The sequence below is a fragment of the Littorina saxatilis genome, linkage group LG12, assembly GCF_037325665.1.
Source record: "Littorina saxatilis isolate snail1 linkage group LG12, US_GU_Lsax_2.0, whole genome shotgun sequence".
NCBI lineage: Eukaryota > Metazoa > Mollusca > Gastropoda > Littorinimorpha > Littorinidae > Littorina > Littorina saxatilis.
Genome location: NC_090256.1, coordinates 81,096,635 through 81,115,603, shown reverse-complemented (window position 1 = coordinate 81,115,603; position 18,969 = coordinate 81,096,635). Strand labels below are relative to the sequence as shown.

The following is an 18,969-nucleotide window of genomic DNA, read 5'->3' as shown; positions in this document are numbered from 1 at the left end:
TTATATTTTTGTTTTTATTTGAACATTTCTGTTTTAATTCATGTGTGCGACATTGCCTAGCATGGCATGTACGAGAAGACGTACTTTTATAATGCTTTTCTTAATTGACAAACAAATTGTATGCGTGTGCTTGTGTGTGTGTGCGTGTGCGTGTGCGTATGTGTTACACCTGCTTTTTAACGAGAGGGAGAACAGGGGTTTTGCGCTGTTTTTTTCAAAGAATGTGTCTGTGATCAGCATTCGAAAATGTAAAATAAACAAACATGAGCAAGTACTCTATACAGTCAAACGGCACTTTTAGTTCGTTCCAGTGAATGCAAACGGTGAAATAGGAAACGGAGAAACGAGATACGGAGAAACGAGATACGTCCAACCGGGAGTACACAAGCAGATGACGGATCTCATTTGAAGAGCGCTTGCGTTTTATTTAACCTTTGCGGTTTTGTCAACCTCCGAAAATGCAGAAACATGACCGAGCATAATTCAGCTAGACCTGTTGAACAAAAGCCTGTGTGGACAACTGCAAGCAAAGCCATGACAGTTGTCTTATTAAAGGTAACTACCGTCCTTCTCGCGCGCACAATCAAATTCACTGTCACAGATCTTTCGGGGTTTTCACGTGGAATGAGAGCATCCTTTTACATGGACAAATACAAACATTTAATCAATCAACCAATCAATCAATCAATCAACCCATCAATCCATCAATCCACCAATCAATAAATCAATATATATGTAAAAAAAAAAAAAAAAAAAAAAAAAAAAAAATTAGCGTGGCTGCATTCTGTTCAGAGAGGAAATATTTTGCTAAAATACTTTGGCACTTTGACATGGGTGTCACTGAGGACATTGATTGATTCAACAACAAAATCTCACTCCCAACCGGAAACAGTCAAGTTGTTGATTTGTCGTACGTGTTCAAGTTGAAGGATGCTCTTCTAATCCCGTGCTAAAAGCCTAAACAAAACTCTGGTGGTGAACTCGATCGCTTGCATGAGAAAGGATGTACCTTTAAACAAGCTTTTTCGTACAACACTAAATTGCAAAGCTCTCTCTGGTCGGAGAAAATCCCCGCTAAATCCAAACTAGCTCTGTGGACACGAGCTGAAGAGTATAGAGAGATAATATGACAGTTTAAAGCCAATACCTGCGGATTAGCCTGGCCGTTGGGGGCAGCTGGCCTCTCCACCGTGCGATACTGGTGACCCACGCTTCAAACCGTTAAAACAACGCATCACGTTCCTTCATTTCATCCATCTTTACTTTTGAAGTGGTGTCGGGGGGGGGGGCGAATGGGCTGAGGGAGGGTAGGCTAGGGAGGATCGGAGCGACGAGTTTCATTGACAAATATCCGGGAATTGAAACGTTATCCGGGTATATTGGGAGGTGGCTGAATGGTAATCTGTTTCAACTGTTAGTCAGCGAGTACATTTTCGCCGAAGCGAGGTCAGTTTTTCTTTGTCTTGTTCAGTCACACACAAAAATGAGGATTACTTAGAACTACTTTTGAAAACATCAACCAAACTAACCAACCAACCAACCAACCAACCAACCAACCAACCAACCAACCAACCAACCACCGGTTTGTATTTGTAAATACAGAGAAATAATAGTCAAACGGTCAATAGTACCGGATGTGTTTGCTTTCAATAGCTTTTTAATTTGTTTTTTAAATCTTCATCTGCATCAAAATTAAAATAAGCACAACAATATGGCGGCTTTAGGTGACCAGTTGCCGTCTTCAAGTGACATTTTTGTTGTTGTTAAATATGTTTTTCGTGTCAGTGTTTCAGGTAATTTCGGCCAACAGGCTTACCGTAATCGATGCTCTAACGACCCCCCCCCCCACCCTTAATTTAAAAAAACAACAACAAACCATTAACATCAACTACAACTCACGCAGGCATACAAAACAAACTATAACGCGCAACTAATTACAAAACAAATCTTACTTAAACCAACTTAAGCTTAGTTTAGAATGTTTGCGATAAACAAACAAACTCAATGTGTGCTTTCATCACTTCCCGCATAACAACACCCTCGATCGGAGCAGCCTGTTGCTTTGACTTTGAGTTAGGAGATCTTTGCTGCCATATAAACCTTGTAGCTACAGCACTGGAGGGGAACTTGTGCAAATTGGACGCACCAGTTGAATTCGCCGCATGCGGCAGCGGTGGCGGGGCACAAAGTTAATCAATGGCTTTCTGTACCGCCGAGACAACTCACCAATATTTCACCGCAGCCCTGCTTCATTCTGACACGTGCCCACGACACGCGTTACCTGATTAATAATCTGCAAAATGCACAGGAGACGACAAAAAATGTGGAGAGTAAAAAAAAAAGGGGGGGAGAGAGAGAGAGGAGAAAACAGCTCCCGATATTAAAATATTGAAATTTAAACCCGCGGAAGTTGCACCGGTGCAATGCCACTTGTTTGAGCAGTCACATAGTCAAGTGGAAACCCCCCCGCCCTTCTTGACTCCCTCCCAACCCTCGACTCCCTCCCATCCCCCTACCCGACCCTCTCTCTCTTTTACTCTCTTTTTTCCTTACCCACCTGTTTTGAGCTCTCAACCTTGACGTCTTTGCTTTGTACCTTCTCCCTCCCCTGTCAGCACAAGCACCTGTGTATTAAATTCAGATTAAGATACTTCACTGTTCCGGGTGGTCCTAACCTATACTAATGGATACTCACCCTGCACTTTCCGGGTCTCTTTGTACCCGTGTGCTGGCGCAGTCTAGCGTAGACTATGCAACATTAACTTGCTTGGGGTATTTGCAGTTCCGTTAAACTACCGTTTGTCAGTGAAAAAAGGTCACCTCTTGTGCTGACAATACTAGGACAGATTTTGTCAGGAAGCTTGATCAAGACTTTTTGTGTGGTATTTAATTATTACATAATCTTTTATGGAAAGATATGAAAAGAGATGAAAGGTATGTATATATAATTTTTAAATGGGCTGAATATGGACTGTTGAACTGTATGTTTATTGTGCTCTTTTTGTTCTTTTCTTGTTTCAAAGATGCATTTAGCATAGTCTTTTGTGTCGGATGTTGTTGTAATGTTATATATGTACGTAAAAGAACTAAAAACAGTTAACACTAACGGAAAAAAAAGCTTGCACGGTGTAGGTTAAGAAAGCACCAGACAAAGGAGGGTAAGTTGAACAAAGTATAACCGTCAGCTGTGCTAAACTCTAAAAAGTTCGAGGAGTAAGATTTAAATATTCAATATTAGCATTCGTTTTTTGTTTAATCGTAACGAAGAAAGATACCAAAGTCTGCTCTGGCCAAAGTTTCATTTGAAATGTCTACCCTGCCGTTTCAGGAAAAGTCTGTCTGCATGAACAAACACCGAGTCTTGTTCCTTTTGTCTTTTTCTCGAGGAGGCGATGACACGACAGGTGCCTCACGTATCAGCCAACTAGGAAGGAGTTGCGACGAAACCGTGTTGAATGTATTATCAACCAGGAAGGCGTTGTGAAGAAGGGTCGTTGAGCGACTTAAGAGACGACGACACCTTGTCACAAAACAAACTTGACAATTTATCATTGTTTCGTTACAGGGATCAAGACGGATCTAGAAAGTCCTGCCCTTCCTGACAAAACTCTAGCCCCACGTGCGGAGCGCGTGGCGGGTTTGGGTTGATTTCTGATGAGTGTCTACCCGTCACGCTGCGGGGTTGGCAAGCTACTAATTAGAGCCATCGATACCATCCTGACACCTTCCGGACTGCCCCCATCAAAGCCTTATACCCAACCGCCATTGCTCATTAGCATAGGTCGTCAAAAGTTTGGAACGGGGGCGACGCGCGACTGTGCTTATGTCGGCCATTTGATAGATCTATGGTGGTAACGGAGGATGAAATCCACCCCGACTAACTGGTGGATGACTGCCACCTACCCAGTATCTAATCGTCGGACGATCTGTGAGGATAATGTTTGGCCAGAATCCATGTTATGCAAATGATGGAATTCATAGAAATGAGACAATGGGACAATTCTGGGCGCCGTTGCGCGAAGTCGGGCCGGGATCAGCCCGAATAATGCCGTTAATGCTTACCGGCCGGTGAAGGTATTGAGAAATTCTGCTGGTGTGTGTGTGTGTGTGTGTGTGTGTGTGTGTTTGTGTGTGTGTGTATTTGTGTGTGTGTGTGTGTGTGTGTGTGTGTGTGTGTGTGTGTGTGTGTGTGTGTGTGTGTGTGTTCGACAGAAATGTATTATAGCTTGATTTGTTTTATCAAAACATTTCGATAATGGCAGGCCGGACAGCTCGTTTTAGGTGGTTGACGACACCCTCTTCAAATGTGGGTGTTTCACTCTGTCCGTTTGTCCTTCTGTCCGCACGTAGATATCTGGCAATAAGAATACTTTTAAGCAAGGATGTTGCTAGGGTTAATTTTCTTTGGCGAACTTACCTCCATGGAAATGAGGGCAAAGCTTTGTGTGTGTGTCTGGTCGATTTGAAATACATTTTGAGAGAATCTTAAAACAAATGAGGCAGAGCGCTATTTAAAGATCTGACATACAAATGGAAGTAAGCGCTCTAAATGCATACGACATGAGTAATGGAGTAAGCGAGAGTTATGCAGAATCTGTCTCTTGGCACCTCGGAGAGTAACAAGCATGGAAATGAACAAACGATTTTCATCCTCATATGGGTTCTGGCTTTCCTTTGACTGCCGATGCAAACAGACATGCCTGGTTAAAGGCTGATATAGTCCTATTTAATGAGTTTAATTACTTCCAGGGCTTTTCCCATCGTTGCGGGGATGTATAAATTAAGCTTCCTGCAAAGTTTTAGGTTTGAAGTCCTTACCAATTACGAGAAATAATTAATTATTTATTGCATTGTTTAGCAACAGTTCTCCAGGACTTGGGCTATTTTTAGACCGTTGACGTCACTTCGTGACGTTTCGTAAACCAAAGATGGCGTTTGAGACTGTTCTGTTTACATTCGACACTATCAACACCACTTTGCAATACTGAAATAATTTTTTCTGTGTTCGAAAGCTACACCCAATCGTTATTGTATCCCCTTAGGTACAGTTTTATAACATTATTGGCACATGTAAACAATATGAATTAATTAATGAACGCTACGAATATGGCAGCCTTTAATGCTGCGTTACTACTCAGTTTTGTAATAGTAGGTTTCCTTTACATTTGCTGGGGGCGTGTACTTTGTAATGATTACTGTATCCTTACTTTCAAAAAAGTATTCCCAATAAGCTCACCTTCTTGCTCCTGTTCAGAACCAGTTACTGGAAGCCAACATCACCCCCCCTCCCCCCCTCCCCCCTCTCTTCAACCAAACTCCTTCTCCCGTCACTCCTCCCCTCCTGTGTTGTTAACGGAACAGCGTGTTTGTAACGACCTCCGCACGCCCGCTCCGAGCTTCCTATCTACATAACAACAGAAGTCAGCACATTGGCACCGCATGTCACTGCGCGTGCACACGTGTCACGTGCAGCCATAATGGCCGACAGCCTGTATGATGGGCTGAAAGACTCTGGCATTCCAATGTTTTCTTTTCTATTTTGTTCTGTTGAGTTGTGTTTTGTTTGTATTGTGGAAGCGCCATGTTCTTCGGGTTTTAGAATTGTTCATAAGGGCACCCACAAATTGCTCCCATGGGGTCGCCTTCACGCGGCGGGAGTGTTTATACTAAGCTACCCCACTCCTTTACTTCTCTTCTTTTGTCTTATTTCTGCCTTACCAGTCCTTTCACCTATATTTCCTTCCAAGAAAACTCTCCCTACTATTCCCTGCAGTTTTCCAATTCTTTTCTTGTTGTCTTATTTCTACCTGACTGGATCCATCACCTTTATTTCACTTACCAAAAGTCTTCTTTTCCACATCCTTATTTCTCTGCACCCCGCATGTCGTGAGAGGCGACTAACGGATTCTGTTCCTCCTTTTACCCTTGTTAAGTGGTTCTTGTATAGAATATAGTCAGTGTTTGTAAAGATTTTAGTCAAGCAGTATGTAAGAAATGTTTAGTCCTTTGTACTGGAAACTTGCATTCTCCCAGTAAGGTCATATATTGTACTACGTTGCAAGCCCCTGGAGCAATTTTTTGATTGGTGCTTTTGTGAACAAGAAACACTTGACAAGTGGCTCTATCCCATCTCCCCCCTTTCTCCTATCCCATCTCCCCCCTTTCCCTCGTCGCGATATAACCTTCGTGGTTGAAAACGACGTTAAACACCAAATAAAGAAAGAAAGAAAGACCCACAAATTGGAGAGAGAGAGAGAGAGAGAGAGAGAGAGAGAGAGAGAGAGAGAGAGACAGAAAGATCAGACAGACAGACAGACAGACATAGAAAGAGAGAGTGAGAGAGAGACTGAGAGAGACACAGAGAGAGACTGAAAAAGAGAGAATGAAAGAGATTTAGAGAGAAAGGAAGAGAGAGAGTGAGACAGAGAGAGAGAGAGAGAGAGAGAGAGAGAGAGAGAGAGAGAGAGAGAGAGAGAGAGAGAGAGAGAGAGACAGGCAGACAGACAGACACAGAGAGAACGAGATAGAAAGATAGAGAATGATAGAGAATGATGTTTAGCCGGTGCAACCTTTGATAGGTGCTAGGGGTAAGGGGGGGGGGGGGGTGTAAGATAGAGTGAGGGCAAACAATGGCCGTTCCTGTTGATTCAAAACTTGTTATCTTACCACCATTTTCTGCACACATACAAAATGGTATTTTCTCCCATTTGTTTGTGAAAAACGGTTGTTGGTGGTGTAGGGATGAAGGGCAACAAGAACAGCTTAATTCCTTCTTTGCAACGTTTTGCTGGTAAAATCGTTTGCCTTTTCTTCGCCCTATGGTTTAAACAAGTTTATTCAGTAAATTTCATTGGAATATTGCCGCATAGCCTACATGAAATTAGGAACATGGAGCACAACAAGCTAGGCTTATGAGCGTACTCTTAAAAGCAAATGAAATTTGGCGGACGATTGTAATATAACAAGTTTGAAATAATGTCAAAATAATAATGGTGAATTATGGTAGACAATCATATAACAATAAATTGAAGCACAATGCTAAACTAACAACAGTACTCACACGCGCTCGCACACTCACTCGCACACACACGCACACAATGACTTCCACATGGTAGAAAATAGAATACTACCAGAACAGGAAAATGTCAACAGTATTGCACATGGTCGTTTCGAACATGGATGAGATAAATGCATTCATTATTCATTATTCGCCCTATGTACTACTGATTCACGTCTGGGGTCAGGGGAACACAGCTTGTTTGGTCACTAACTACTGATTGACGTCTGGGGTCAGGGGAACACAGCTTGTTTGGTCACTAACTACTGATTGACGTCTGGGGTCAGGGGAACACAGCTTGTTTGGTCACTAACTCAGATCTGGCCACGCTTTTACATTTGAAAAGATTTTCTCTCCAGTTTGATTTAAAAAAATGAAATAACCACTTAATAGCTAGCGGTGGCTTGTCAAGAAATGAAACAAGGAACATCCCACTGTGCATGCGCGGAAAGTAATCCGGACTGTTGAGTCTGGGTAAGTGTCCAAAGGGAGGGATGGTCTCAACAGATGTAAAAGCCATGCAAGACGCGTAAGGCGAAATTACTACATTTAGTCAAGCTGTGGAACTCACAGAATGAAACTGAACGCACTGCATTTTTTCACAATGACCGTAGTCCGCCGATTGTGCAAATCGGAGTGAAACTGACGAGCCTGTTCAGCGCGGTAGTGGTTTCGCTGTGCTGCATAGCACGCTTTTCTGTACCTCTCTTCGTTTGAACTTTCTGAGCGTGTTTTTAATCCAAACATATCATATCTATTTGTTTTTGGAGTCAAGAAGCGACAAGGAATAAGATGAAATTGTTTTTAAATCGATTTCGGAAATTTAATGTTGATCATAATTTTTATATTTTTAATTTTCAGAGCTTGTTTTTAATCTAAATATAACATATTTATATGTTTTGGGAATCAGGAAAGGATGTAGAATAAGATGAACGTAAATTTGAATCGTTTTATATATAATAAAAAAACATATTACAATTTTCAGAATTTTAATGACCAAAGTCATAAATTAATTTTTAAGCCACCAAGCTGAAATGCAATACCGAAGTCCGGCCTTCGTCGAAGATTGCTTTACACAAATTTCAATCAATTTGATTGAAAAATGAGGGTGTGACAGTGCCGCCTCAACTTTTACAAAAAGCCGGATATGACGTCATCAAAAGTATTTCTCAAAAAAAAGAAAAAAACATCCGGGGATATCATACCCAGGAACTCTCATGTCAAATTTCATAAAGATCGGTCCAGTAGTTTGGTCTGAATCGCTCTACACACACACACGCACAGACAGACACACGCACACACACACACACACACACACACACACACACACACACACACACACACACACACACACACACACACACACACACACACACACACACACACACACACGCACCACGACCCTCGTCTCGATTCCCCCTCTGTGTTAAAACATTTAGTCAAAACTTGACTAAATGTAAAAACAGTGCCTTTAATGCAAACGTTTGGTTGTTGGTGCTTGTTTGGGCGATCAGTCATGTTTGAAAGTCAACTCAAGCTTGATTCTTTTCTGAAAGGCACTCTCGTGTCTTGTTTATTTTGTGGTTTTATCACCAAGGTTAAAATAGTTTCTTGCATCACGCGAACTAAAAACATGCAGGTGCGTTTTTCTCTGTTCTCTCCTATAAAGCGAAGTTTTAAAGGTATTTTTCCACGCCATATTTTTGACGACTGACTACCACAATTTTGTCAGATTAATCAAATAAGTGGAAGCGTGACACCATTAACTAAAAACCACAATAAAACATATTCTAACACCGATTCGCACAATTTTAAAGTGCATAAATTTGTGTCCCGTTTTAATTGATATTCACGGTATCTGCAAAAAAAAACACAACACGGAGCAACCTTTGTTTAAACACGCAAAACTGAAAAATAAAGGGGAATCGATATCCCGCTGGGCTGTTCATGTTTTGTGCGATGTTTAATATAAGGTTTTACGGCGCGGTCTATTGATGCTGACTGAGGTGGCATACAACAGCTTGCGGTGGTGGTGGTGTTGGCAATGGTGGTGGTGGTGGTGGAGGTGGTGGTGATGATTGAAGTTGTGGTCGGTGGTTCGATGAAAGATAGATAGAGAGAGAGAGAGAGAGAGAGAGAGAGAGAGAGAGAGTGTGTGTGTGTGTGTGTGAAGACGTATAATCATATCAATAACGCATTTTTTTCACCACTCAAGATAGGGACAAGCAATTCCTCGCACTTATTTTAGTCTCATGGCGTGAACGAAAACGTATACCTTTAAAGTATAATACGTAAATAAATAGGTAAATAAGTGAATAAATGAAGTAACAAATAAATATGTACGAATAAATAAATAGTAAGATAAAAAGATAAAAAATAAATACATAAATAAATAAACCAATAAATAAATAAATAAAGAAAGAAAGAAACAAATGAAAAAAAACTATTTAAAACAAATGTAAATAAATAGATCATCCAAACGTAAGCCTACATGAAATAATTTTTTTAAATTGATAAACATGTACTTTGAAACATTCGCGGAAAGCAAAACTCATAAATGCATTGAGAGAACAAATTATTTCAATGTTGACTGACAAATAGGTATACATTCACTGACAGAAAAATATTAAGTTGAAACGGAATTGTTTAAAACGAAAACAGAGAAATGGTGGCTTACAGAGGGTCATGAAAATGAATCATATGCACAGACCCAGACAAAGAGTCTAGCAGACAGACAGACGCACACATACACACACATACACACACACACACACACATACTCACACACACACACACACACACACACACACACACACACACACATACTCACACACACACACACACACAGAGTCACAAACACACACACAGAGTCACAAACACACACACACACCGACATTAACACCCTCAACTCATCCCCATCACATCTCTCACACACACATCTGAAAAAAGGAAGACACGTACACAAATATGGCTATTTTTGTTCATTTTTAAAACCATTACTTTCAGTCCAAAAGTTCCCAACAAAACAAACCCTTCTTTTGGCACATATTGCTGATAATGCTGATGAAAATGTTCATGTAAATGAAGTAAAAGCTGAAACGAGTAGCAGAGGTGAGGATTAAGTTTGTGAATTGCAAAGTGTTAGGCTAATAAGAATCTTCATTTTTTTTATTGGCTGAATTCGCCTTTCTTTGTTGTATCTTGTTGTTGTTGTTCAAAATATTATTATAATACGTACAGCGCATATGGTGGTTTTTTTTATCACGCATTTATTTTTTACATTATATTATGTTGTATGCCATGGAATGATATCACATTACAGTGTACATGTATGCCGTTTTTGTCATAACTCATTGCGTTAATACTTTCCACGGTAAAATTAACAAAACTGTGTATTAAAGTTTGCGCCTGTACTGGTTGATTCTTACAGCGGTGATAATTTATTTAAATACCTGAATGTTTGATGGATAATGAAGTGAAATAATTATTGCTGGCATCAACACTTTGAAAAATAAATTCATATATTATTTACAATTCTTTGTTTCAAACAGCCAAGCACAGAATGTCACACAGTTTGACTCAGATACAATCAACAAACAACACTCTAAAATAAGAATAACACCACAACAATATAATAGTTTGCATTTTTGTTTTCTAGACCTAGTTTCTGTTGGACCTGAAATAGACCTGTCTCCTCAGAGATGTTGGAAAGATTTATTTCCTTCGGAAAATTTGCCGAAATGACCAAATATGGTCGTAAGAGTTTCGGTATTTTTCCGATCTATAAGGCAGTCCTTTGTGTCCCCTTTTCCCTACCGGAATACAATTACGAAAGACGTGCCGAAACAACGGTGAAGTTTTGGGCAAAATCAGAAAAGTTTCTGCGTTTTGTCGACCGCCGACGCCAACCGACATCCCTCAACATTATTTTAAAGCATGGTCAGCGCCTTTCTCTGTTTAAAATGATTTCGCTTAAATGGCGAAAAACTGTTGGTTTAAACAAGTTTATTCAATAAATGTCGTTGGTACTATCGCCGCGTACATGAAATTAGGAACATGGAGCACAACAAGCTAAGCTTATGAGCGTACTCTTAAAAGCAAATGAAATTTGGCGGACGATTTTAATATAACAAGTTTGAAATAATGTCAAAATAATAATGGTAAATTATGGTAGACAAACATGTAACAATAAAAGGAAAAACTGTTGCATAAAAAAATATTCAAGCTGCATTCTTAACTTTTGGAGGTGTGAGGAGGATTTTTAATGTTAAGCCCTATATATGTCTTGTGCATTGCGTTTAAAGGCACACTTCTTCCCGTGTGAACAGTTCGGCTTTCCGTCTCAGATCTTACCAGGCCTTAATATATGATAAGAGCACCCCCCCCCCCCCCACTTCCACATATACCAACAAGTCGCGTAAGACGAAATTACTACATTTAGTCAAGCTGTGGAACTCACAGAATGAAACTGAACGTAGTCCGCCGCTAGTGCAAAAGGCAGTGAAAGTGACGAGCCTGTTTGGCGCGGCAGCGGTTGCGCTGTGCTTCATAGCACGCTTTACTGTACCTCTCTTCGTTTTAACTTTCTGAGCGTGTTTTTAATCCAAACATATCATATCTATATGTTTTTGGAATCAGGAACCGACAAGGAATAAGATGAAATAGTTTTTAAATCGATTTCGGAAATTTAATTTTGATCATAATTTTTATATTTTTAATTTTTAGAGCTTGTTTTTAATCCAAATATAGCATATGTATATGTTTTTGGAATCAGAAAATGACGAAGAATAAGATGAAATTGTTTTTGGATCGTTTAATAAAAAAATAATTTTAATTACAAGTTTCCGATTTTTAATGACCAAACTCACTCATTAGTTTTTAAGCCACCAAGCTGAAATGCAATACCAAACCCCGGCCTTCGTCGAAGATTGCTTTGCCAAAATTTCAATCAATTTAATTGAAAAATGAGGGTGTGACAGTGCCGCCTCAACTTTTACAAAAAGCCGGATATGACGTCATCAAAGGTATTTATCGAAAATAAGATACCCAGGAACTCTCATGTAAAATTTCATAAAGATCGGCCCAGTAGTTTAGTCTGAATCGTTCTACACACACACACAGACACACACACACACACCTACACACACATACACCACGACCCTCGTCTCGATTCCCCCCTCTATGTTAAAACATTTAGTCAAAACTTGACTAAATGTAAAAATGAACATACTGACAGATTGCTGCGGTGAGTTGGAATTTTGTCAAATGAATTTATTTCATAAAAATTAATTCATCCACATAAAACCCACTGAGAACACCCAGGCTGCCCCTTTTGTGGGCGTAGTCGAATGTCCATGTGTGAATGTGTAAGTGGAGCATATAAGAATGCCCATGTGTGAATGTGTAAGTGGAGCGTATAAGAATGTGTAAGTGGAGCGTGGTCGAATGTCCATGTGTGAATGGGTAGGTTGAGCGTATAAGAATGTCCATGTGTGCGATGTGTAAGTGAGACATGGATGTGTTCATGACTGAATGCGTAAGCACAATGCAAGGAATGGCCAGAGAGGTATGTGGGAGGTGTGTTTATAACCTGCCCTGTTATATAGTGCTATATGTCTTATGTAAAAACAATGTCCCTTTTGTATTATTGTTATGTACCACGCCTGAATTTCTCTATGAGATAATAAAGTATTCTTATTCTTATTCTTATTCTGTATGTGACCAAGTAGGAGGATGGTCTTATCCCACGTAACAGCCTTGCCAGATCTGAGACGGTGATCCGAGCTGCACGAGGAGTGTTCCTTTACGTTTACAGTGTTCTATATGATCGAACGTGTAGCAAAGACCTGTACGTGTACGTGTAGTTATTGTGTCACCCTTGACTCACTTTTTTCTCTCCAATGTTCCAAATCATACGTTGTTTTGCTCCAACCAAGACTGCAGATCTTGGAAAACACGTGACGTAAAAAGTAGATTTGATGACGTTACCCGTACATGTTCCCGTACACGTGCTGAAAACTGCCACATCTAGATTTTGCTATTGTCTATGATCATGCAATATGTTGTTAATTTAATTTCCACCATACTCTCACTTAATTGAATACAAAGGTGTTCCCTGATTAAGGCGTAAAAACGTTTTGAAATTACGATTGGTTAAAAATAAAAATAGGAACAATTTTTTGGGGGGTTATAAAGAAGCTAGTATAATTACATTGTGTGAAATAACTATGCGAACGCTCTACTTCGTTTTCTAAGGAGAACCACCGCGTATAATACTTTAAACACATCTGTACGGTGAATTTCACCACTACTTATATTCACACGGTAAACATTTTTGTTGACCGAACAACGGCTGTGCGTTTTGTTTCGTGTTATACGGTTTAAATGGTAGATATTGCACAATGCCTTTCAAATCATACATATCACATGGGAAATGAGTTCATTCTCAGACCACTTTGTTAGCACAATTTCCACCACACTACAACACGATGTTTGAAGTCTGTTAATCCGCGTTGCACACACAGAGAATTTGTTCACATCACATCGTATCACATGTGCCCATTAATTATTTTTCTCTGTTATATGGAGCACAACCGTTTCAAGTTTTCCCTCTGTTCCGTATTAATAACACGAAGAATACTTCAACCTCTATTTAGCACACATGATGCACACGTTAGTGTAGCAAATGATAACTTGCTGGTTGGGAGATAGAAACTGTTACTTATTCACATCATTATACGTTTCACGGAACAGTTTAGTTTTCTCTCTGTTTCGCATTATTACAGCTGCGGCGTACTTTAACTTCACTTAACACACATAACACTGACACTTTCTTGCAGAAGATGAAGGCGCACTGTATATGAAAATCCCATGATATATGGGTTTATTCATGTTGTCAAGTATTCCATACTGCGTATACACTAAGTGAATGTTTTGGGGAAAAACGTTCAATCGACTTCGGAATGATGTCCACGTTCCCTTTCACGCGTTCTCGAATACTTTTTATAACGTTTTTTGTTTAAAACATAAATAAAGTCGATGGTTTAGTGAAACATTAAAATACACATTTAAGTAATTTGGATACTACCTCCGAAATAATTCCCACGGCATCACATTGAAAAAATGGAAATGCTTCGTTCACTTTGAAAAAAAAGTCAGCACTTGTGGAAAGCCTCCCACAGAAATAATTTCACGTACAGTTTGGTTAAGTGTTGTATTCCGACAATGAGAGAAAGTCTTCACTCATTCCAATTTCTGTAAACACCTTCTGTTACTTCATAAATATGCCGCGTTCTCCGCTGATGATGCTCTTCTTAAGTCACATACTCTAAGACAATGCTTCAATCTGGCGTGACCGCAAAATGTCTGATAGCAATGGCGTAGAATCGTTTGACACTTGTTGAATATTATTGTGTTCAGTCTGTCCTTGTTTAATTTGTCCTTCGTTAAAATACCAGGACGATTCCCTTCCAAACGCTTTAATCTGAAAGCGTGCAATGATGTAATTCGGACATATCCTTGAGTTTGTGTTCATTTATCAGTTGTATATTGTGTGTCTTGTGTATCCTCAGCAGTATTTTCACTGTCTCCAGTTGTTTTGGGTTCGTCGTCCTCATCATCGTTGTTCATGCCTTCATCACTGTAGCCATCCTCATCCTCATCATCGTCGTCGTTTTCTTCACTGCCACTCTCCTCGCCTTCCTCATTTTCTTCATCTTCGTCTCTTTCTCTTTCATTTGGAGCTGTGTGCGTCATTGGAGCGACTCGACGGAGACCGTTGACGTCATTAGTGACGACAGCCGCTGACGCGCCATCCTCGTTAACGTCATCACCGACGGCATAACCGTTGTTGAGCAGCGGGTCGTTGTAGTGGATGAGGCTGTTCTTGGCCGTGTCGACCTCGGCGAGGCAGTGGTAAGGGTCCATAGCACCGGTACCCAGACCGTCGTCCGTCATGAGGATCTCGCTGGGGTGAGGCAGCTGCAGGGAGGTGAAGTTGGCGGAATCCCCGAGGGTGTAAGGGCGGTTCGAGGTGAACTTGACCTTGGCCGGGTCCACGCCGTTGACAATGTCCGACATAAAGCCAATGTAGGAGATAGCCAGGCGGAGAGTCTCGATCCTGGAGAGCCGCTTCTCGTAGGCGAAGGTCGGAATACGGCGGCGCAGCCTGTCAAAGGCTTCGTTCAGGCTGAACATTCTCCGTCTTTCGCGGATGTTGGCCGCACGGCGTTGAGCCACGGATGGCACTCTACGCTTCCTGCTCTTGGCCTCTGCGCGTGACATGGGGTCCGACTTCGGCATGCACTCCATCCCAAGCACGCTGTAGCCTCGGGACGCGTCCATGGAGGCGTAGCCTCCGCCACCGTTTAGGAGCGGGTTGTTTAGCCCCGCGGCCTCAGCCCCAGGGATGAGGTGGTGGGGGTTCTGGTGGTAATGGGGCAGGTTGTCGTCCAGGTCCACCCACATGTAGGGCGGGCGGTAGGTCGGGTACAGACCCCCCGCGGGGCCGTAGCCCCTCGCTCCACCTTGGTGGTACGTCGCCCCGACCAGTTCCCCGCCGCCGGGTATGACCGCGTGCGGGTAGGCACCGACGCTGGGGTACATCTCGGGGTAGCAGGAGGAAGAGGAGGAGGAGGTTGCGGTGGGCTCGCTGACGGGTGGGATGTCAGAGAGAGACGGCATGAAGAGAGGCGGAGTGAAGGGAGAGGCGGCCGTGTAGAAATAGTGGCTCATTCCATACACACATCGGGGCTTGTTACTGTGGACGTAATACCTCGACACACGTGGATAACACACTGCAGAGGCCGTCTCCAGTCCATTGCAAACACTGGAGTTGATGCACAATTACTACCTGCACTTTGATTGTCCTCGTTTTGCTTCTTCTGACGCTGCCGTGAAATACGAGCGACAAATAACGAGCAGCTCAAGACAGTTCCGCTCCACTCTACGATAAATCGGTTTTAAAATGGATACAACTTTTTTCGGTTGAGGGATGGCCGAATCCTGGCGTTGTCAGAATTGATGTTTGTTCAAGTTCTTCTTTCTGCACATCTGATTCGGTTCATGAGATGAGTCAATCTTTTGATCTTATCTTCAATGACGACTTAAAGACGGACAGTCATCTAAGCTCAGAGAAGGGTGCTGGTCTAGTCAAAGCTCAACAGAAAAATCCGGAGACGGTGCTTCAAGTCTTTGCTTGTTCTTTCACTCTGCCAGCGTAACTAACCGCTGCCAGCCTCGCAAAGGGCAGAGATGCAGATTTGACTCAATATCCGCCTAGGCTGTTTCTTTAAATGAAGGAGTTTTTGGCAGCCGGAATGACACCTTCTAGCGGCCGAGGCTTCATCTTCTCTCCCAGAATCGATGGCAAGCGTTTGGTGATAGGGAATTAATTTTTCACTATCCGCCAGCCCGACCCTTTGGTTCATGAACTGCCTCAGTCTTGGAGGCCGGGAGAAATTGGCCCAGTGTTCACGATATTGGAATCCGTTGTTGATGTGTCTGTCGTCTGCTTCACAGATTGCGGGTGCCGAGAGTTGCCTCCCTCAATTGATTCTTCCGCTTGTCATTGTTGCACGCTGGTTTGGAGGCGGGCTGTGGACACAGAGAACAAAAATACAGTGGGAGAAAATTAATTGTTTGATGTAATGTAGTTTGGACTGTTTTGTATTTTAAACGTTTTGTGGCGGGTTTTATACATGACATATTCATCCTTAAACATATATTAATACTATTGTGGTGTTAATGCGTTTCCATTTACCGTGCAAATGGGTATAACAAAAAAACAATAATAAATGTTTTGTATAATCTACAATTAAACACAGAAGCTTAAAAATCGGAAACCGAATATCTTGTACCGAGATGATTATTTTCACCTGTTCAACCAGAATCGTTTTAAACTTTATTCCGCCTCATGACTCACGTTTGTATAATTGTTTTTTTTTGTATGTGTGTTATTCGCCATGAATAGATCATATAATTACGCAAGTTTGAATGATATTGTGTTATTGTTAGACATCCCGCAGATCATCATTAGATTAAGCGCACAACTGAGTAAAGAAAGACAGACAAAAAAGATAATAAATAAGAAAAGAAAAAGAAAAACACAACAAGCAAGTGCTCGGGTTTGCTTAATCAGTCCTTGTTAAGCTGAATAGTGCTGTGAATGTTCTTCAGAATATTTTTTAATTTTTTATTGATGAACGAGAGAGATATTTATCGCAATGTTATCATTCTGCGTTTGCGTTACTCGAGAAAGTGGGGGGATCACAAATATAGTTTCAATTAATTCCTATAGCCACTTCTGTCTGCTGACAGTATTAAGAATAATACTCTGACATCAGGCACGACCCTCAAAGAAACTTTGACTTTGACTTTGACTTAATAGGTGTTAGAGGCCCATCACAGGCCTGTTCACCGCTTTAATATAGTTTTTCATTCAAAGACACTTGGTGGTGTGCGCAGCGTCTAAAACTATGATGCAAGTTGGCATTCCGGGTCGAATTTGGAGGGAAGATGGTGCCAGTGGGCGTCTAGTCTGCTTTTGATGCTGTTGACAGATGGGGCACTAACACCTGACTCAAGTGTTGACTACTCTGTTGCTTAGAAACCTTCCTTTCCATGTCAACGATCGTGTTTACCATCACAGAGCTGACCATGCTTTTTACATGGGAAAAGAGAATCCTTCCTCTGGACCCTATACCACAATTTAACAACCAAATCATTTTGTGCATGAACACAATTAATTTCGCAGCTCGAAATGGGTGGCATAAAATTCAAGTAAAAAAAAATCCCATTCTGTACGGAAGGCAGCCAAACTGAAACTGAAACATTTTGGAGTGTGTCTCAGTGCAAAAGGTGCTCTCATCCCGATGAAGACTAAAAAGCCTGGATTGATCTATCATCATATAGATCTATCATGATATAGTCATGGTCTTCACGCGAAGGGAGCAACCTTCAATACAAACTGAGCAGAAAGTGTTATTAACATGATCTCAGGGCAAAATTCATTATTTCACAGTTCTAGTTATTCTTACCCTTTGTGGTGACGCAAAAGAAGCCAACGTAGAGGTAGCTGCTAGAGTTTTACGATCTCTTTTACGTCATTAGTGCACGGAGAGACGTCACTAGGCCAGTCTTCCCCGGAAGGATGCCGGGGACTTGTTGCATGGGTCGTGCAGGATGGGTGAAAATGGCGAATTGTGAAGTTCGGTGTTAATGTGTGCATGTTTTATCTCTACTTGAGGTTGTTGTGGCTTACTAAAGCTGTTGCCTTGGTATAGGCAGGTACGGGAGGAAGGATAAGGGGCCAGGCTAAAATAACGGCAACAGCTGATCACAAGCCATCGGCCAGCAACATGTTTCCCCATGGCTGCCTGCCTCTCCCTCAACCCATGCACTTACAACACACGTCCACATAGTGTATATACCTATGTGTAGGGTACATCCCTGCACCTTGTACAGCTCGGATCATCTGCTTCTTGTCACCAGTGTCATGTGCTTGTACAAAATGGTCCGTGGAACATCTGGTCTGATCATATGCAATTTGTTATAGCCTGATGGATGTCGTTTGATAAATGACAAGAGAAAAAAGAAAGAAGGGACGAGCTACACGGGGGGAAGCAAAAGAAACATCTGGGTGGTTTTTTTTTATAAGTTTTGCCAGTTACCCATTGATTTTGTGTGTGGGTAAAGCCTGGTACTTATTAGGCGAAGTCGACTTCACAAAGTCTACTTCACGAAGCTCGCTGCACGAAGCGTTGGCAATGCATTTTCGATAAAAAAAAGACTTCACAAAGTCTACTTCACGAAGCTCGCTGCACGAAGCGTTGGCAATGCATTTTCGATAAAAAAAAGACTTCACAAAGTCTACTTCACGAAGCTCGCTGCACGAAGCGTTGGCAATGCATTTT

At 41.5% G+C, this 18,969-nt stretch overlaps 1 protein-coding gene across 1 annotated transcript; it reads right to left on the bottom strand.

Moving 5' to 3' along the window:
- Positions 1 to 10,027: 10,027 nt before the first annotated feature.
- On the bottom strand, positions 10,028 to 18,298 carry LOC138982911 (uncharacterized). The gene is made up of 2 exons (XM_070356305.1): positions 18,094 to 18,298; positions 10,028 to 16,651 (listed from the first exon to the last, which is right to left on the bottom strand). Exon 2 carries the CDS (start codon positions 15,788 to 15,790, stop codon positions 14,588 to 14,590), a length of 1,203 nt encoding a protein of 400 aa, XP_070212406.1. The 5' UTR covers positions 15,791 to 16,651; positions 18,094 to 18,298; the 3' UTR covers positions 10,028 to 14,587.
- Between the last annotated feature and the right edge of the window lie 671 nt (positions 18,299 to 18,969).

Excerpts from the sequence above, each read along its gene's own strand:
- LOC138982911 (XM_070356305.1), bottom strand. The coding sequence starts at position 15,790 with ATGAGCCACTATTTCTACACGGCCGCCTCTCCCTTCACTCCGCCTCTC.